Here is a 16,792-nt window from a genome sequence, read left to right as displayed (position 1 = left end):
CTTTCGCCCTTGGGCCAAGCCCAGCTTTTTCTAACGGATAAAAGGAGCAGTCAGGAGAACTCTCTCACTTGCCTGGTCTCCAGCACAGCTGCCCTGAGCTTTGCAAGGGTGGGGGATAGCACAGACACCCTCTGAGCAGCCATGTCCCGCTCCGTGAGTTTCAGCTCGCGCTCTGCCGCCGTGCCGGGGATCAGCCACGTGCGGGTCAGCACCGTCTCCTCCAGCCGTGGACTCGGGGGTGCTGCCTTGGGCCGGGCAGGAGGCTTTGGCAGCTCCAGCCTGTACAACCTGGGCTCCAGCAAACGGGTCTCCCTGGGAGGGGGCAGCTCCTACAGCGTTCGCTCTGGATACGGCTACGGAGGGATGGGCTTGGGTGGGGGCCCGGCTGGCATTCAGGAGGTCACCATCAACCAGAACCTCCTGACACCCCTCAACCTGGAGATTGACCCCAACATCCAGAGGGTGAGGAAGGAGGAGAAGGAGCAGATCAAGACGCTCAACAACAGATTCGCCTCCTTCATCGACAAGGTGAGGTGCTGGAGAGAGCCAGGGCTCTGTGGGTACTGCTCTGCCCCAAAGCTGCTTCAGCCAGTGGGGGACTCACAAATGGGGCCTCAGGGGAAGGGGGGGTTTTGCCTACTGCAAGCAAATAGCTTTGGGTTTAGTTATTTAGCTAAAACCAGCTACATTGCATTAGGCTGCCATTGCCCATAAGGGCATCCCTGTTTCTGTGGTAGCTGGCAACAGGACAAGGGGTGATGGGATGAAGCTGGAACACAACCAGTTCCACTTAAACATAAGGAAAAACTCTTTCCCTATTTGAGTGAGGGAGCCCTGGCCCAGGCTGCCCAGGGAGGCTGTGGAGGCTCCTTCCTTGGAGCTCTTCAAGACCCCCCTGGACACGTTCCTGTGTGACCTGACCTAGGTGGGAGCTGCTTCTGCAGGGGGTTGCACTGGCTGAGCTCTAAAGCTCCCTCCCAACCCCACCATGCTGTGAGTCTGATAAAGGGTGTCAGGAGACTGAGGTGACATTTCCTTGCTGGGGTGGCCAGTGGCAGGACAAGGGGTGATGGGCACAGGCTGGGACACAGCAAGTGCCCCTGGCCCAGGAGGAGCAAGTCCTTTGGTGCTGAGCTGAGGGAGCCCTGGCCCAGGCTGCCCAGGGAGGGTGTGGAGGCTCCTTCCTTGGAGCTCTTCAAGACCCACCTGGACACATTCCTGTGCCCCCTGATCTAGGTGAACCTGCTTCTGCAGGGGGGTTGCACTGGATGATCCCTAAAGGTCCCTTCCAACCCCACCATTCCATGATTCTATGACATGGGTACAGGCTTTAAAGATGAAATCTGCACCCAAGCACAGCAAATACAGGGAGGAGGGGAGAGGAATTCCTTTGGGAGAGGAGCTGCCCAGCAGAACAGATCTTTGTCACAAGCCAGAGCTTACTGTGTTTATTTGCACTGCCCTGTACCTCTGTGGCTTTACTGTCTTGCACTGATTGATCCTATGTCCTGTGTAAACCTCAACTCTGGCATCCTCAAAATGCAAGGAATCCAGACCTGGAGTCTGAGTAACTGGCTGACTGTGAGGTCTGTGGATGGCTTCTGTCAAGCATGAGGCAAGCAGAATCTGCTTATCTTCACTTCATACAAAGCCTTAAAGTCATAAGCCAAGCCTTAGAGTATCAGTGCTCCCTCATGGTCTTTATCACCAGGGTTTAGGTGCTTCCCACAAGCAACCTACATTCTTCACATACCATCCTTCAAACTCTGTGTGTCAGCTCCCCCTTCCCTCCCACTTTCCCAAGTGACCTCCTTGATTTGTTTTGCCAGGTCCGGTTCCTGGAGCAGCAAAACAAAATGCTGGAGACCAAATGGAGTCTCCTCCAGGACCAGAAGACTGCCAGGAGTAACATTGCCCCCATGTTTGAAGCTTACATCAGCAACCTGCGGCGGCAGCTGGACGGGTTGCTGAACGACAAAGGGCGCTTGGAGGGCGAGCTGAGGAACATGCAGGATCTTGTTGAGGATTTCAAGACCAAGTAATGTATCATCTTCCCATCTAACGGTGTAGTTGAGCTGGCAGGTTGCTCAGTAGCTTAGCAGAGGTGTCCCCAGCTGTTCTGCTGGACAAGGAGGTTTTGTTCCCAGCCCAGGGAAGCTGCCTGGATTCTTCTTGCCTGGATCTCTCATTGTCCCTGGCAGTTTGTTCCCAAATGGTCTTCAGTGGCTCCATCCTCTTGGCTTTGGCTCTCTCAGGGACAGCTTTGTGCCTGTTTGGCTCTGTAGGAACCCCACAGGAGCTCTGCAGCTTGGCAGGTGGTGGCTGAGCTGCTGCTTGTTTTGTGGGTAGGTGACCTGCCATCACCAAGTGATTTTTCAGTCCAAATCATGTCGCTTGGGAGGAGTCCAGTGAAGGGAGCAGCCTTTGTCCCAGCCTGTGCCCAGCCCAGCTCCACAGGGGAATGCCTTTAGTGGAAAAAAAAGAAATGAAAGAGGGAGCTGGTAAACTGGATCAAGCAGGAACTGAAAGCAAATAGATCTGATAATCCCCAGGGTGTGTTTAGGGAAAGTCAATAGCCAGTGATTCCCAAGGAGGTGCTTGAGAATGATGTTTCCCCCAGCCCTGCTCAGTTATTTCTGCTGTGTGCTCACCCACAGTTGTACTTTGCATCTCTCAAGGAGCTGGTTTGCACCCAGAGGAATCACAGCCCTAGTTTTAGTTGCATGTCACATGAATGCCAGGGGCACAGGTCCATATTTATCCCTCCAGCTCCCAGGTCTGTGTAAAACCAAACCCTGTATGTGCCAAGAGGAGGGAAGCAGGAATTAGGAGCCTCGTGCAGCAGAGGGGCTGAGAATGTCATAACTGGAGTTCAGAACCTGCTTCTCCCCCTTGATGTGAAGAAAATCTCATCTTCTAAGCAGAATACCTCCAACATGAGCAACTGCTCCTGTGGCTGTGGCCTCCCCTGCTACAACTCCAAGTTACACAGCAACTCTCCCTCCACATCTGGGGTAGGGGGAGAGATTCACATGCACGAGGCTCTAGGGAATGAGATTTGGTCCCTTCTTAGTACCTGCATGGACTAGGGGTGTGTTTCAGAGGGAGGCAGGGCAGGAGCAGATCGTGCCCATGCCAGGGTGACCGTGCCCATGCCAGGGTGACCGTGCCCATGCACACGGGGCACCTCAGGAGGTTGTGGAAGGTACTGAATGATGAATCAGTTCCTTGAGCAGCTGAGTGAAGCTTCCCCCAGGAATTGGGGGATTCAACAAACCTCTCTGGAATAATTCAGCCTTTTTACCTGCCTCTGGGAGTCACAGAATGTCAAGGGCTGGAAGGGACCAGGGAAGCTCATCCAGTGCAGCCCCCTGCCAGAGCAGCAGCACCCAGAGCAGGGCACACAGGGACTCATCCAGCTGGGGTTGGGATGTCTCCAGAGCAGGAGCCTCCACAGCCCATCTGGGCAGCCCCTGCCAGGAGTTTCTCCTCCTGTGCCAGTGCAACCAGAGAATCACACAGTGATGGGGGTGGGAAGGAACCTCCAGAGCTCCTCCAGCCCCCTCAAGCAGGTTCCTCATGGTCAGGAGGCACAGGAATGAGGCCAAGGTGGGGTTGGGATGTCTCCAGAGCAGGAGCCTCCACAGCCCATCTGGGCAGCCCCTGCCAGGGCTCCCTCACCTCAGCAGAGGAGAAATTCTTCCCTGTGTCTCTTTGGATCCTCTGATGCTGCAGCTCATCCCCATTGCCCCTTGTCCCATCATTGGCCATCCCTGAGCACAGCCTGGCTCCATCTTCCTCACACTCACCCTTTATATATTTGTAGACATTAATAAGATCACCCCTCAGTTTCCTCTTCTCCAAGCCCATCCTGCAGGCTGTGTGTACACAACTTGCCAGGTCAGAGATTGCTCTGCAGTAGTTCATTGACTCCAAGGGACAAGGTCCATTTATGCCAGCGTGGGTGGAGCAGAAGCAGAGGTGCTCCAGGAAGGCTGTTGAAAGTGAAGCAGCTCACAGTTTGAAAGGCAAATGACAGTGTTAGCCATGCAGGGACTGGGTAAATAAAGACAGCAGTGTTCTAACTTTGGCAACTGCCATTCTGAAACAGAGAAAGTGGTTCCTGCTGCACTCCTTGGATGACTTTCAGGATTCACATAGCAGACTCCTGCTGTTTGTTTTGGCAGGTGTAAGCTGCAAGAGCCAGGCTTGCAAGTGGTACAGATCAGTGAACTCCATCAAGTATGACCTGTATCTGCTGAGGTTCTAGCTCCTTGCATGTAAAGGTGAACCCCTAAGGAATGGGATGTAGCCAATCTCTGAACTTTGTGTGACTTTGAAGCAGACTTTGTGCAGAATGAAGATAATGAGAATGGCTCTTACTGGGACAGTGACAGGTGACTGGCACCTGCAAAACCTTCTCAGATGTCTGTAATGTGCACAGTGAGAGTGGCATTAGCTGGTGCTCTGATCAGCATAGAGGAATTTGTTGAACCTGCTTAGATCTCTTCTGTGTTTGTATTTGCTCTCACAAGGGCCAAGAGCCTCAGGACATAAAGTGCCATCCTGCAGCTGTCCATGGCTCAGGATAACGAGCAGAAGTCTTCCTAGAGTGCAGTGAATTTTGATGAATATAGAAAACTGGGGGTCACAAATGCTTTCCAGGTTAGTAGTCATGGTGATGTGGACCAGAACAGCTTTCAGGTGTCATCATCCCAACAGTCCCTTGGAGCTGCAGCATTCAGCTGGTACCTCTTGTGCAAACACCAACCTGCTGCCGACAGCAAACCTGTGGCTGGTTTGCTTGGGGAAGTCATGGGCTCACAAAGAGATGGCAGGAGAGAGAAGGGAATCAAGGGAACATCTTTTCCTTTAACCCAGGCTCTAAGTTCACAGCAATCCCTGGTTTGTTTTCCTGGCAGGTATGAAGATGAAATCAACAGGCGCACGGCAGCAGAGAACGAGTTTGTGGTGCTCAAGAAGGTGTGTGCCATGGGCATCAGCTGGGGCTGCCCATACATGTTTGCAGCCCTTCTCTCCCTTATGCCCTCACACTCTCTTTGCTGTAGCTGTCCCTGGAGCCCCACAGGTGAAGGATTACAGCTCTCATTGCTGGCTAAAGGCTGCCTCAGTGTAGGCAGTGAAGTCTCTGTAGGAAGCTGGGAGGGAGTGCCAGGTGCCATGGGTATCAGAGATTATGGTTATATCTTTCTTGGGGGCATCCCTAAGACATCCCCTGACTGTCCAAACTGACAGTGGGCTTGCAAACACAGGTCCAGGGGACCCTACAGAACATATGGGATGCTGCACACCCTCAGTGTTTGGCACCCTGGTAGATAATCCTTGGGGCATGGTGAGTCATGGGGCATGGAGAGCAGGCAGCTTGGGGAGCTCAGCGTGCTCATGGCTGCTTTGGAAGCCATCAAAGGCTGGGTGGACTTAGACATCAAAGCTATGGCAATCTCAATGGATTATCTCTCTTATTTTTTAAGGATGTGGATGCTGCCTACATGAACAAAGTGGAGCTGGAGGCCAAGGTGGATGCCCTGACAGATGAGATCAACTTCCTGAGGTCACTCTATGAAGAGGTGAGGTCCTCTCTGCTTCTCATGGCTGTGGCAGTGGAGCACTGGCAGTGGGTGAAGAAGGGCAAATGGTGCCTGAGAAGATCAGTGTGCTGTTTGCAGAGACAAGAAAGGTGGTGGAGACATGGAGGGAAGACTCCTGTCAGTAAAGTTCACGTCCCAGTGATGCCTCCCTGTCTGGGATGTGGGATGGATTTATGACACACAGAGCCAGGACATGCATCATTTTCTTTGCTGCTGTTGATGTGAGAACAAGGCCAACCTGTGTGTTATAGCCAGTGCCATGGTGTGTGCTGTGTGAGAGACAGAAAGGAAAGCTCCTTGTCCCAGACACCTTTATCATACCCATTATTTAAGAGATAAGAGTTCCATTGAACTGGACTCTTGCATCCTTGGGTGTAAGTGGTGGAATTTGACCCTCTCTTTGTTGTGAATCTGATGCTCAAGCTTCTTGGGATAGTATTTGTGTTGGGTTCTTATCTCAGGAGTGGGGTAAAACAACCTTGCTGTCAAAATGTGAGTGATAAAGTAGCTCCAATTACCCTGTTGCTTGTTCCTTTGTGCTTTGCAAGGCTGATGGGATTCAGTTGGTTTCCTCCTAATTAATGAATATTTTTATTGAGTTCTTACCTGTCTTTCCCTTTTTTCCCCCTCAGTTAAAGAGAGAAGTTTCCCAAAGAGAGGCTCTTGTAAGCCAGTGATTAATGGTGTTGGTTTTAATGCAACTGGCAGGAACTTCGGGAGCTGCAGGCGCAGATCTCTGACACACAAGTGGTGCTGTCTATGGACAACAGTCGAAACCTGGACCTGGACAGCATCATTGCAGAGGTCAAAGCCCAGTATGAGGAGATTGCCAACAAGAGCAGGGCAGAGGCTGAGTCCTGGTACCAGAGCAAGGTGAGTTATTGTGGTGGTTTGGCCTTGGCTGGGTGTCAGGTGCCCACCAAGTTGTTCTATCCCTTCCCTTCCTGAACTGGTCAGGGGAGAGAGAAACATGATGAGAGGTTTGTGAGTGGAGACAGGGGCAGGGAGATCACTCAGCAATTAGTGTCAGGGGCAAAACAGACTCAACATGGGGAGAAAAGGTTTGATTGATGAATAAACAATCAAAACAAATCAGGGAGGTGAGAAATCAAACCAAACCTTAAACCCCTCCCCACATCCCTCCCCCTGCCCAGGACTCTCCCTCATCCCCCCAGCAGGTTGGGGTCAGTTCATCACAGATGGACTTTGCTGCTGCTGCTGCTCAGGGAGAGGCCTCCTCACACCTCCCACTGCTGCCCTGTGGGCTCCCTCCCACGGGACACAGTCCCTCAGGAGCTTCTCCACTGTGGCTCCTTGCCATGGGCTGCAGCTCCTCATGAGCTGCTCCAGCCTGGGGCCTGTCCCAGGGGCAGCTCCTCACAGCCTGCCCCAGCGTGGGACATCCATGGGGGGAGCAGGAGCAGGCTGCTGCAGCCTGAGTCCCTCACAGGATCCCCTGGGAGCAAACCTGCTGTGGCCTGGGCTCCTCTCTCCCCACAGACTGCCAGGCCCTGCCAGGAGCTTGCCCCAGGGTGGGTTCCCCACAGAGTCCCAGCCTCCTTCAGGCATCCACCCGCTCTGGGGTGGGCTCCTCCACGGGCTGTGGGTGGGTCTCTGCTCCCTGGGGCCTCCCTGGGCTGCAGGGGGACAACCTGCTCCACCATGGGCTCTGTGGCCTGGAGAAGAGGAGCCTGAGGGCTGAGCTCAGTCATGTTCACAAGTGGCAGGAGGCTGGAGCCAGGCTGTGCTCAGGGATGGCCAATGACGGGACAAGGGTGTAACAGGGACAAGCTGCAACATCAGAGGTTCCAGAGACACACAAGGCAGAATTAGTTCCCTGCTGAGGTGAGGGAGCACTGGCAGGGGCTGCCCAGATGGGCTGTGGAGGCTCCTGCTCTGGAGACATCCCAACCCCAGCTGGATGAGTCCCTGTGTGCCCTGCTCTAGGTGCTGCTGCTCTGGCAGGGGGCTGCACTGGATGAGCTTCCCAGCTCCCTTCCAGCCCTTGAGACTCTGTTATTCACCACAACTCACAGGGGGATCTTTCTTGCAGGGCCTGAGCACCCTCCTCCCCTCCTTCTCACTGCCCTTGGTGTCTGGGGAGATGTTCTCACCCCCTCACTCCCTGTTGCTGCTGCAGTTCAGCAACTGCCCAGCAGCTTCTTCCCCTTCTCCAACACATTCATCCCAGAGTTGTTACCCCAGTCCCTCATTGGCCAGGCCTGGCTCAGCTGTGGGACCAGCTTAGAACTGACTGGCCCTGGCCCTGGCAGCTCCAGGGGAAGCTTCTGGCAGCTCTTTGTTTAAAGAAGCCCCCTGTAGCCCCCCCAGCCACCCAAACCTGACCCACCCAAACCACTGCAGTGATGGAGAGCTAAAGGGGTTCCAGCCTCATGTTAATCCATGTGTTGTGTGTGTCATGAGTGGGAGAGATGCTGGGCAGCTGGCTGAGTGCCAGGCTGACTCCATGGTTGTGTGTCCCTGTGCTGGGCAGTACGAGGCGCTGCAGGTGACGGCCGGCAAACACGGGGACGATCTGCGCAACACCAAGAACGAGATCTCGGAGATAAACCGAATGATCCAGAGGCTGCAGGGTGAGATCGAGAACGCCAAGGCCCAGGTGAGGAGCTGCCCTTCTCCTGCTGCACAGCAGTGGGTTTAGCAGCAGCAGGCTTGCCAGGGAGCTGGGTGGAACGTGGCATCTTCTGTGTCACGCAACGTGTGGCGGTGGGAGGCGAGTGGTTGTGCTCGATGCTCTTCAGGATCTCTTGCAGCCGTGGCTCTGTGAGCTGCAGAAGCAGTGTGGGGGTGGCTGTAATGCTCACCCTCAATACATATCACTTCTGCTGGAGGGAGGAACTTGTGAGCAATGAAATGCTGGGAGAGGGATGAGTTACAGGGGAGGACAAGTCTACCAGCGACCCCCAGGGTGCAGAAGGGGAGTGATCCAGAGCCCCTTCCAAAGAGCAAGGCTGCATGTGGCCTCCCTCCCCAGCCACACACATTCCTTGTGCCTTTTTGCTGCTGGGATCTTTGTGCACTCCCTTTTTGCAGAAGGGAACACCATGTTTGGGCACATGAAAGGCTTCTTGGGCTGTATGGGAGTTCTGTTTGCTTTCTGCAGGGGCTGTTATCGCTGCATCAAAGGGAAGCCAGGCCAGTGAGTGGTTCAGACCATGTTTGGGACTGGAACCTGGCTGTGAACAACCAGGCTGCACAAAGCTGGAGATAAGCCATTGTGAATCATCCATTTGTGTTTATTTGGTTTCAGGGCAGGGAGGCTTCAACACACACTTTAGAAAGGAAGAGCTGACCGTGTGCAGCTCCCTTGAATAATGAATGAGAGTATGAGGCACATGTGTTCCCTGGGAGCCCTTCCTGCCAAACATGAGGCTTTTTTTGGAGGTGCAGGGGGCACAGCTGAGGGTTTATTAGACTGCCAGCTTGATGTGGCCCCACAGGGATGCTTTCAGGGTAGGTCTGCATTGTTTGTTAACTGCAGGCCTGCTCTAGTCCACGCTTGCCTCACATCAAAGCTTGCTGGAGACCAACTGGCTCTGAACAAGCTCTGGGGCATAATAGGAGAGAAAACCTGAGCTTGCATTAACCCTAAGTTGTGCTGTTTTGTGCAGTGTGGGTGGGCTGAGAAGCTGAGGATTACCTTGAGAAAGTCTTCTGAAAATACAGCTAATGGAGAGAAGAAGAACATATCTTGGGATGAGATGAACCTCCTTTGCAGGCTCATCTCCATCCAGTGCCCCCTAAAAAATCAGTAGGCTTGAACTTGGAGTGATCTAAACGTTGTGCAGAAGGCTGCAGGGCTCTGCAGATACACAGAGATGGTCTGGCCAGGACATGTCAGGAGTCCATGGGCAGTGGTGTCCTCCACCAAGGAGGTGAGATGCCCACTGAGGTGTCCTGCTCTGTCCCTGCAGCGTGCCAAGATGGAGGCAGCCATTGCTGAAGCTGAGGAACGTGGTGAGCTGGCTGTCAAAGATGCCAAAGCAAAGCTGGAGGAGCTGGAGGCAGCCCTGCAGAAGGCAAAGCAGGACATGGCCCGGCAGCTCCGGGAGTACCAGGAGCTGATGAACGTCAAGCTGGCCCTGGACATCGAGATCGCGACCTACAGGAAGCTGCTGGAGGGAGAGGAGAGCAGGTGGGTGCAGCCTGGGGGTTTCACCTCAGAAAGGGTCCAACCCTTTGTTCCCTTTGCTTGGGGTCATTGTGATGGCCCAGTTCCAGTGTCTGCAAGGAAATAACTGAAGAGAACCTTGCATTTTGAACTGGTTTGGGCCCTGGAAGTGCTTTGGCTGAGGAGCCAAACTGGGGAGAAGTTGATAGTTGTGGGGAAAATATGCCAAGAAGACAAACATTGGTTTCCATCTAAGATGCTGGAGGTGAAAGTTTCCCAGTGGCTCAAATCCCCATGGAATTAGGACAGAGCTGTGCCCTTTCAGCCACCCCCAGGTGATCACAGCACGTGTGCATGTAGGGCTGGGGCAAGGCACTGGATGGCACACTTATCTTGGCTGAGTGATTTACAGCAGCAGCAATAACTCACTGCCATTGTCTCCATCCTCAGCTCCCAGGCCCTGGGGGAACACTGAGTAATGCAGAGTCTAACCTGTCCTCTTCCCTTTGTGTTTTCCTTCTCCAACAGGTTGGCTGGTGATGGAGTTGGCAACGTCAACATCTGTAAGTTGATTTTATAAGCGTTGCTTGTAGAAAATGCAGGTGGGAGTCTGTGTGCAGGAGCCTTGTAGGGCCCTACAAACCAGTTAACTTGGCTTCCACAAACCAGTTAACTTGGCTTCCACAAACCAGTTAACTTGGCTTCTACAAACCAATTCACCCTCCTCTTAAGTGGGAGCCCCCTGAGACAGAAGTTGATGGTGCTGTTGGCTCCATGGCAGACTCCAGCTCTAACTCATCTGTCTGAAGTTTGACTTGGAGGAGTGTTGATCTTTCTTTCCTCCCATTTCTGTTGCTTGGAGAAAGATGTACCAATGAGAAAAGGCATTGCCAGGGTTGGGAGTTAGTGCAAAAGTGATGTTAAGAGTGTGTCTTCCCAGCCTTGCCTGGACATTGCACCAATGCTGGTGTCTGGGAGTCTGCAGCCCTAGAGCAGTGGCTCTAATTTTCACCCACTTAATTACCATTGAGAGCTGGTGAACCACATGCCCACAGCCTCCTTGGTGTGCCAAGGGATGAGCAGGATGTGTTTAAGAGATGGGATTCTCCATGGTACTGAGGGTCCTGAGGCAGACTGAATGATGGAGGAGGGGATGAGCTGCTCAGCCCTCACATGCATCTGGCTTAGCACAGAGAATAAATGCTCTGGGCCCAAATGTAATGAATCAGTGTCACAGAATCACAGCATGGTGGGGATTGGAAAGGAACTCAGAGCTCATCCAGCCCAACTTCCCTGCTCCAGCAGCTTCCCCTGGCTCAGGGGGCACAGGAACGTGTCCAGGGGTGGTTGGGAACCTCCTGAGAAGGAGCCTCCACACCCTCCCTGGGCAGCCTGGGCCAGGGCTCCCTCAGCTCAGCACCAAAGGACTTGCTCCTCCTGGGCCAGGGGCACTTGCTGTGTCCCAGCCTGTGCCCATCACCCCTTGTCCTGCCACTGGCCACCCCAGCACAAAGCCTGGCCCCATCCATCCTCCTTTAGGGACTGAGCAGCACTGATGGGATCCCCCTGAGCTCAGGCTTCTGTTCCCCAGGCTCAACAGCCCCAGGGCTGCAGCCTTTCCTCAGAAGGAAGATGCTCCAGTGCCCTGATCATCTTGGTGTCCCTGCACTGGCCTCTGCAGCAGTTCCCTGTCCTTCTGCAGCTGGGGAGATACTTTAAAGTGTTGCTGAGTTGCCCCTGAGCTCAGGCTTCTGTTCCCCAGGCTGAACAGCCCCAGGGCTGCAGCCTTTCCTCCTCACACACATGTTCCATCCCTCAGCATCTTGCTGGCCCTGCCCTGGCCTCTCTGCAGCACTTCCCTGTCTCTCTGCAGCTGGGGAGCCCAGCACTGGCCCCAGGACTCCAGCTGAGGCCTCCCCAGCTCTGGCAGAGCAGAGGGGCAGCACAACCTCCCTGGCCCTGCTGCCCACACTCTCTCCATGCCCCCCAGGCTGCTGTTGGCTCCTTGCCCACCAGCCCACGTTGCTGCCTCTTGTTCAGTTTATTAGTGTCTCAGGCTTTGTGTTTTGCAGGATTAGTGTAAGGAGAGTTCTGGTAGCTGCAATTTGAAGATGCCCTTTTCTGTGAGGCTGCCAAGGTGGGGTGGAAGTTCCCTTGGTGCTTACATGTGATTTGCTTCTCTCTGTGCCACAGCCGTGGTCAGCTCCAGCGGTGGAGGTGGCTACAGCAGCTCCAGTGGATTGCTGGGAGGAGGAATTGGAGGAGGCCTCAGCCTGGGAGCAGGCATGGGCAGCGGGGCACTGGGCTTCTCCTCTGGGGGTGCAACCAAATCCTACACCATCACCACGACCTCGTCCAGCAGAAGAAGCGTGAGGAAGTAGCTGCAGGAGCGGCGCTGAGCCGTGCCCGTTCCGTGGCGGGGGGGAAACCATAGAGAAAGAAAAGTTGTGTTTTGTTGTGCATCTCGTAGGACAAATTGGCTGCACCATTTCTGCAGTGATGAATGAATTGCAATCAGACACACCAGAGTACCTGACCCTGCCACGTCACGCCTGAGGCATGATCCTGCACTGTTGAACTCAGTGGGAGTCGTTCCACTGAGAGCAGGTTCAAGCCTGTAGGGTGAAATTTATCCAGTGGAGTGGGCAGGGCAATGCTTTTGTTACTTGTGTGCTTGGTACCCCCTGCTCAGGGCTGGATTTCACCCTTTGAAAGGCAGAGCAATCATTTGCATGGCAAGCTGTCCCACGTTTCTGCTGTGGTTTTGCAAAAGAGACCAGAAGATTATCTCCCTCTTAATATGATTTGGAAGACTTTTATTCCCTTGGGCTCCTCAGAAAATGCCAGCCCTTGTGAAGATTTCAGCCTGGGTTTACTCTCTTGAAGTACAGCAAGGAGAAAACAGTGAAAGCTGCTTTGGGTTTCTCCTCATTGTCTTTAGAAATGGGCTCAGGGATGCAATTCAATGATTCAATGAAGCCAGTTTCCTACTGAAAGCAACAGACAGGTTTACTTTCAGGTTCTTTATAGCAAAGCAGCTCATAAATGAGCTCCCCCACTCATTCTTTATCTTTGAAAGCAGCCCAAAGCCTAAGGGATGTGAAGTTGCTGACATTTCTAAGTAGCCCCACTGTCATGGGAGATAACATTCCCCATCCCTGGTGTCTCTGTTTACCACTCTGCTTTCAAAGCCTGCCTGCTGATATCTGCTGTCTTTACACTACATCCAGGGAAAACACATGTTTTGCTGATGCATCATTGCAATAACTACTTGTTCCTGCCAAAATGTGTCTTCCACTGGGATGTGCCAGGGAAGACAGCTCAGTTGTTACTGCAGTAGGAAGAACAGATAAACAGCTCCAAACCACACAGCATCGTTCTGTCACGTGCTCAGCCATGTCCTAGCAGTGTGTCTTTGATTGATATTTTATGCCTTGGTGCTCCAAGACATTCTCATGAGGCCTTTAATAAAGTTTCCCTATTACATGTTGTTTCAGTCCCATCTGAATTGCTTCTCTCTGCTGCCCTGGATGCTCAGGAGCTCTGGAAAACATGCAAGGATCTCAGCTTCCTCCTGGCCCCAGAGGCAGCTCCTGGCCCTGTCCCCTGCAGCAGTGTCACTCCGTGGTCAGGGTTTGCTGTGTAGGGTTTGCTGCCTGCACAGTCTTTCATTCCTGGCTCGATTTTACCTGCCTGCTTTGCAGTGGGATGATGGGACTGCTTTCCTGCAAGCACTTGGCCCTTGATCAGGACTGAGACCAGTCCTTCTTCGAGCATCATCTTCCTCTGCTGAGCAGAGGAGCAAAAACATGGGAGCAGACGCCTCTCTTGCAGATGGCCAAAGCTTGGAGAGGTGAAGCTGGGCCTTGTTTCACATGGACAACTCACTCCTGCTCCTTCTGGGGCAGCATAGGTTGAGAAGGGCTTGCTCTTGGAGCTTGCTCTTGTTCTTGTAGGGCCAAGGTGCAGCTGCATTCCAAGCACTGAGGAGCAGTGAGGTGTCACTGCAGTGGGGATGTACCAGGCAGAGATTTTGTAGTCCCTAAGGGAAGCTGTTCCCTCCAGATTGAGCATGGCCACGAGGCTGCCAGGACCTTGAGGGATGCTTTGTCTGCTTATGCACAACCCAGACCCCATCACTTGCCTGAGCAAGCATGGTCTGAACCTGTGTGTGGTTCCAGTACACGTGGTGGCACCGAGGGAGCCAGCAGAGCCATGGTGTCCCTGCCCCAGCACACCCAGCTCACAGCTTCTGTGGTGTGGCCAAAAAGGAAGATGATAAGGTATCCCCTGAAGTCCAAATGAAACGCTTAGAGATCAATGTGGCCCAGATGATTTGGGCAGGAACAGCCACTATTTGCTGGCATGAGGAGTTGTGGTCTCCCTTAGCACTACAAGACATTGGCAGAGCTCTGTGCCTGCTGCAGCACTGACTCAGGAGGAGGCACTGGAAGCTTTACCACAGCAGCAGCAGCAGCACACCCCACACACAGCAATGAACAAGGGATCTGCACCTTCCAGGAGATGCTGGGAAATACCTTTGTGAGTCTGTGGAGACAGATGCCCTTTGTGCTCTCTGCTTGGTGTTTGGATCCAGTCTTGGCTCAGCCTGGGGTCATAAGTGCAAGCAGGTCGAATTTAATCTGTGTGCCTCAGAGGGGATGTTGATTTACAAAGCAAAGTGCCCTGAGTCTGTGTGATGCAGGTGCACTGCTAAACCTCCTGCTGAGGTCCAACTTCTGCCAGTTGCATTCAGGAGCAATGATCCCAGCAGCTTTGCAGGGGATTTTTGCACTTTTAGGGGCAGGAGATCCACGAAACCCAGCGAAACCCAACACCCACCCACCCCCAGCCCACAGCCACTGGCAGCCCCAGGGTGCCTTTGGTGCTGAGGGCAGCTCTTTGGCAGCAGAGCCCTCACCTGGTGCTGGCCCTTGGGGCTGCATGTCCTGAGTGCCAGGCTTTGCTGAACAGCAGCTGAGCTTCCCATGCTGGTGGGCAGCAGGTCACTGCTGGAGAGAACAGAGGCACCGAGAAGGGAGCACAGAGGCCCTGGAGGTATGGAAAGGTAGAAGAAGCCATCACACGACCCACAGAGCAGGTTTCTTTTGGCCTCTCTGTTTTGCAGCAGTGACTAAGAAGGATGATGTGTATAAAATCACTCACAAAGGGTGTTCTTGCTGGTGCAAGGCCAGGAACGTGCCTGGTCTTGACATTGCAGTGACCCAGCGAGCTGCGGTGCCTCGTGGAGAAGCTGTTTGGGCTCAGAGAGAGAATCTGAGGTAAGCTGGAGGTTGTTTAGCTTTGCAAATGTGAGCTGAGGGAAAGATGGAGCCTGGCAGACAGCAAAAGACAATTGCAGAGGGTATTTCCTCCCCAAATGGGCAAGTCCTTTGACCCATCTGGTGCCATCTCAGCGTTCATCCCATTCCCCCTTTCCCTTGCTGTGATGATTCACGTGGGTGATAGGACAGAGTCAGGAGCACATCCATCCTCCTCTGCTCAGCTGTGTACCTTCAGCCTTCCACAGGACAGCTCCATAACTGTAAGGGTTGCCTTCATCACTGAAGCCTCCCACAGCCCTTGGTCATGACAGTGTGAGCTGAACACCCGAAGGGCTGAGCCCTGGGGAGGTCCCTCCCTGCAGCTGCTTTGCTCACAGGCATTACATATGCCCAAGTGGTTTTGTTTGGGTGGTCAGCTGTGTTTCCTCCTTTCAAGCCAACTCTACAAGGGTTCCTGAGCTCGTTAAAGCAGTGAAATTGCTCTTTCTCTGCTTCTTGCAGGGTTGCTGGTTCCCACAAGGGTGTAAATGACAGCCAGGGCTCCGAGTGCCTCAGCAGCTTCACTCAGCATCATAAACTAATTATCGTGCCTCTTGCTCTCTGCAGGGTCAGTTGCACAGTAATTGTGCCTCATCATACTTACTGAAGTATTTTTGGCTAATACTTTAAGCAATACTTGGAGTTTTCAGCCCTTTCTGCTTGTGCTTGGCCTCTGCATTTCACCCCTCCTGTCAACTGCCCTGATTTTCTCTCCCCAGTGAAGTGCCTGAGCTGAGGGCAGGATGGAACCATGTTGCCCCCCACCCCCAGGGGCTCTACCAGAGGGATGGGAAGCTGGATGTGTGTTACTGTGACACTGAGGTCAGTGGCAACCTGGCTCTATCCACAGATGTCAGAGGGTTTTACAACAGAGGTAAGTACTGTTCTTCCCTATAGGGAAACTGAGGCAGGGGAAGGGTGAGGACTTGGATGCAACCAGGTCTGGGAGGAAGGCTGCAGAGAGTGAGGAGCTTCCTTCAGTTCCCCAGTGTTTCAGCTGCATTTGCTTCAGCTTCCATCAGTGTTTAAAAGGAATTACATGTCATGAAACCAGGGTGGGCTGGGCTGAGACCCCAGCTCCACTGCGCAGGGAGGAACAAGGTGGGGGAAACAGCTCCTGCCCTGGGAAAGCTCCCACCTGGGAACCCTGATTGGCTTGATGAGGTTATAAAGGGCAATGTCCCACGTAGTGGAGGGGAAAAGGTTTTTCAGCCTCTTTCTGGAGGTGGTGAGACTTTGTGCTGGGGCAGCTGCAGCCTGGAAAGGGGCCCATAGCACAGGCTGGGACCTGGGTCTGCTTCCCCTGGGGTATCCTTGCAGTGAGCTGAGTGGGATCTGCCCTAGTGCCAGGATGAGTGGAAGGACAAGCAAGTGTGAAACCATCTAGCAGCTCCTGGAATCTGGTTCTTGAGGAGCTCACAGGCAACTTGAAGCAACCTGGGATGGTTTTGAGGGGCTTTAGCAACCAGTGACAGTAACAAAACGTTTCAGTTAGCTTGATGGGAGCTGCTGGAGCATCTTTGCTGGGTCAGTGCCTGCTCAATGTTTGTGTTTTTCCTGGAGGGGGAAAAAAATCATCTGAGGCTCCACCCTGTGCTCATGGAGATGTAGAACCTGGGAAGCATCAGTGTGTTGTGAATGCTCAGCTGGGTGGGATGGATCCTGCTCCCTGTGTGCCCCTGTGAAGGAAGAACAGAGCTGTGCCTTTGAGTCAGTGGTGAGAGACA

The 16,792-nt window shown here is 53.5% G+C and overlaps 1 protein-coding gene across 1 annotated transcript; it reads left to right on the top strand.

The window, feature by feature from the left end:
• Positions 1 to 46: 46 nt before the first annotated feature.
• On the top strand, positions 47 to 13,227 carry LOC104561902 (keratin, type II cytoskeletal cochleal). Its single transcript, XM_062015600.1, has 9 exons — positions 47 to 528; positions 1,830 to 2,038; positions 4,923 to 4,983; positions 5,493 to 5,588; positions 6,318 to 6,482; positions 8,104 to 8,229; positions 9,545 to 9,765; positions 10,270 to 10,304; positions 11,935 to 13,227. Exons 1-9 carry the CDS (start codon positions 142 to 144, stop codon positions 12,120 to 12,122), a joined length of 1,488 nt encoding a protein of 495 aa, XP_061871584.1. The 5' UTR covers positions 47 to 141; the 3' UTR covers positions 12,123 to 13,227.
• The last annotated feature ends 3,565 nt before the right edge of the window (positions 13,228 to 16,792 follow it).

The sequence above is a fragment of the Colius striatus genome, chromosome 26 (assembly GCF_028858725.1).
Source record: "Colius striatus isolate bColStr4 chromosome 26, bColStr4.1.hap1, whole genome shotgun sequence".
NCBI lineage: Eukaryota > Metazoa > Chordata > Aves > Coliiformes > Coliidae > Colius > Colius striatus.
Note: the sequence above shows the minus strand (reverse complement) of the source record. Positions and strands in the feature narration are given on the sequence as shown.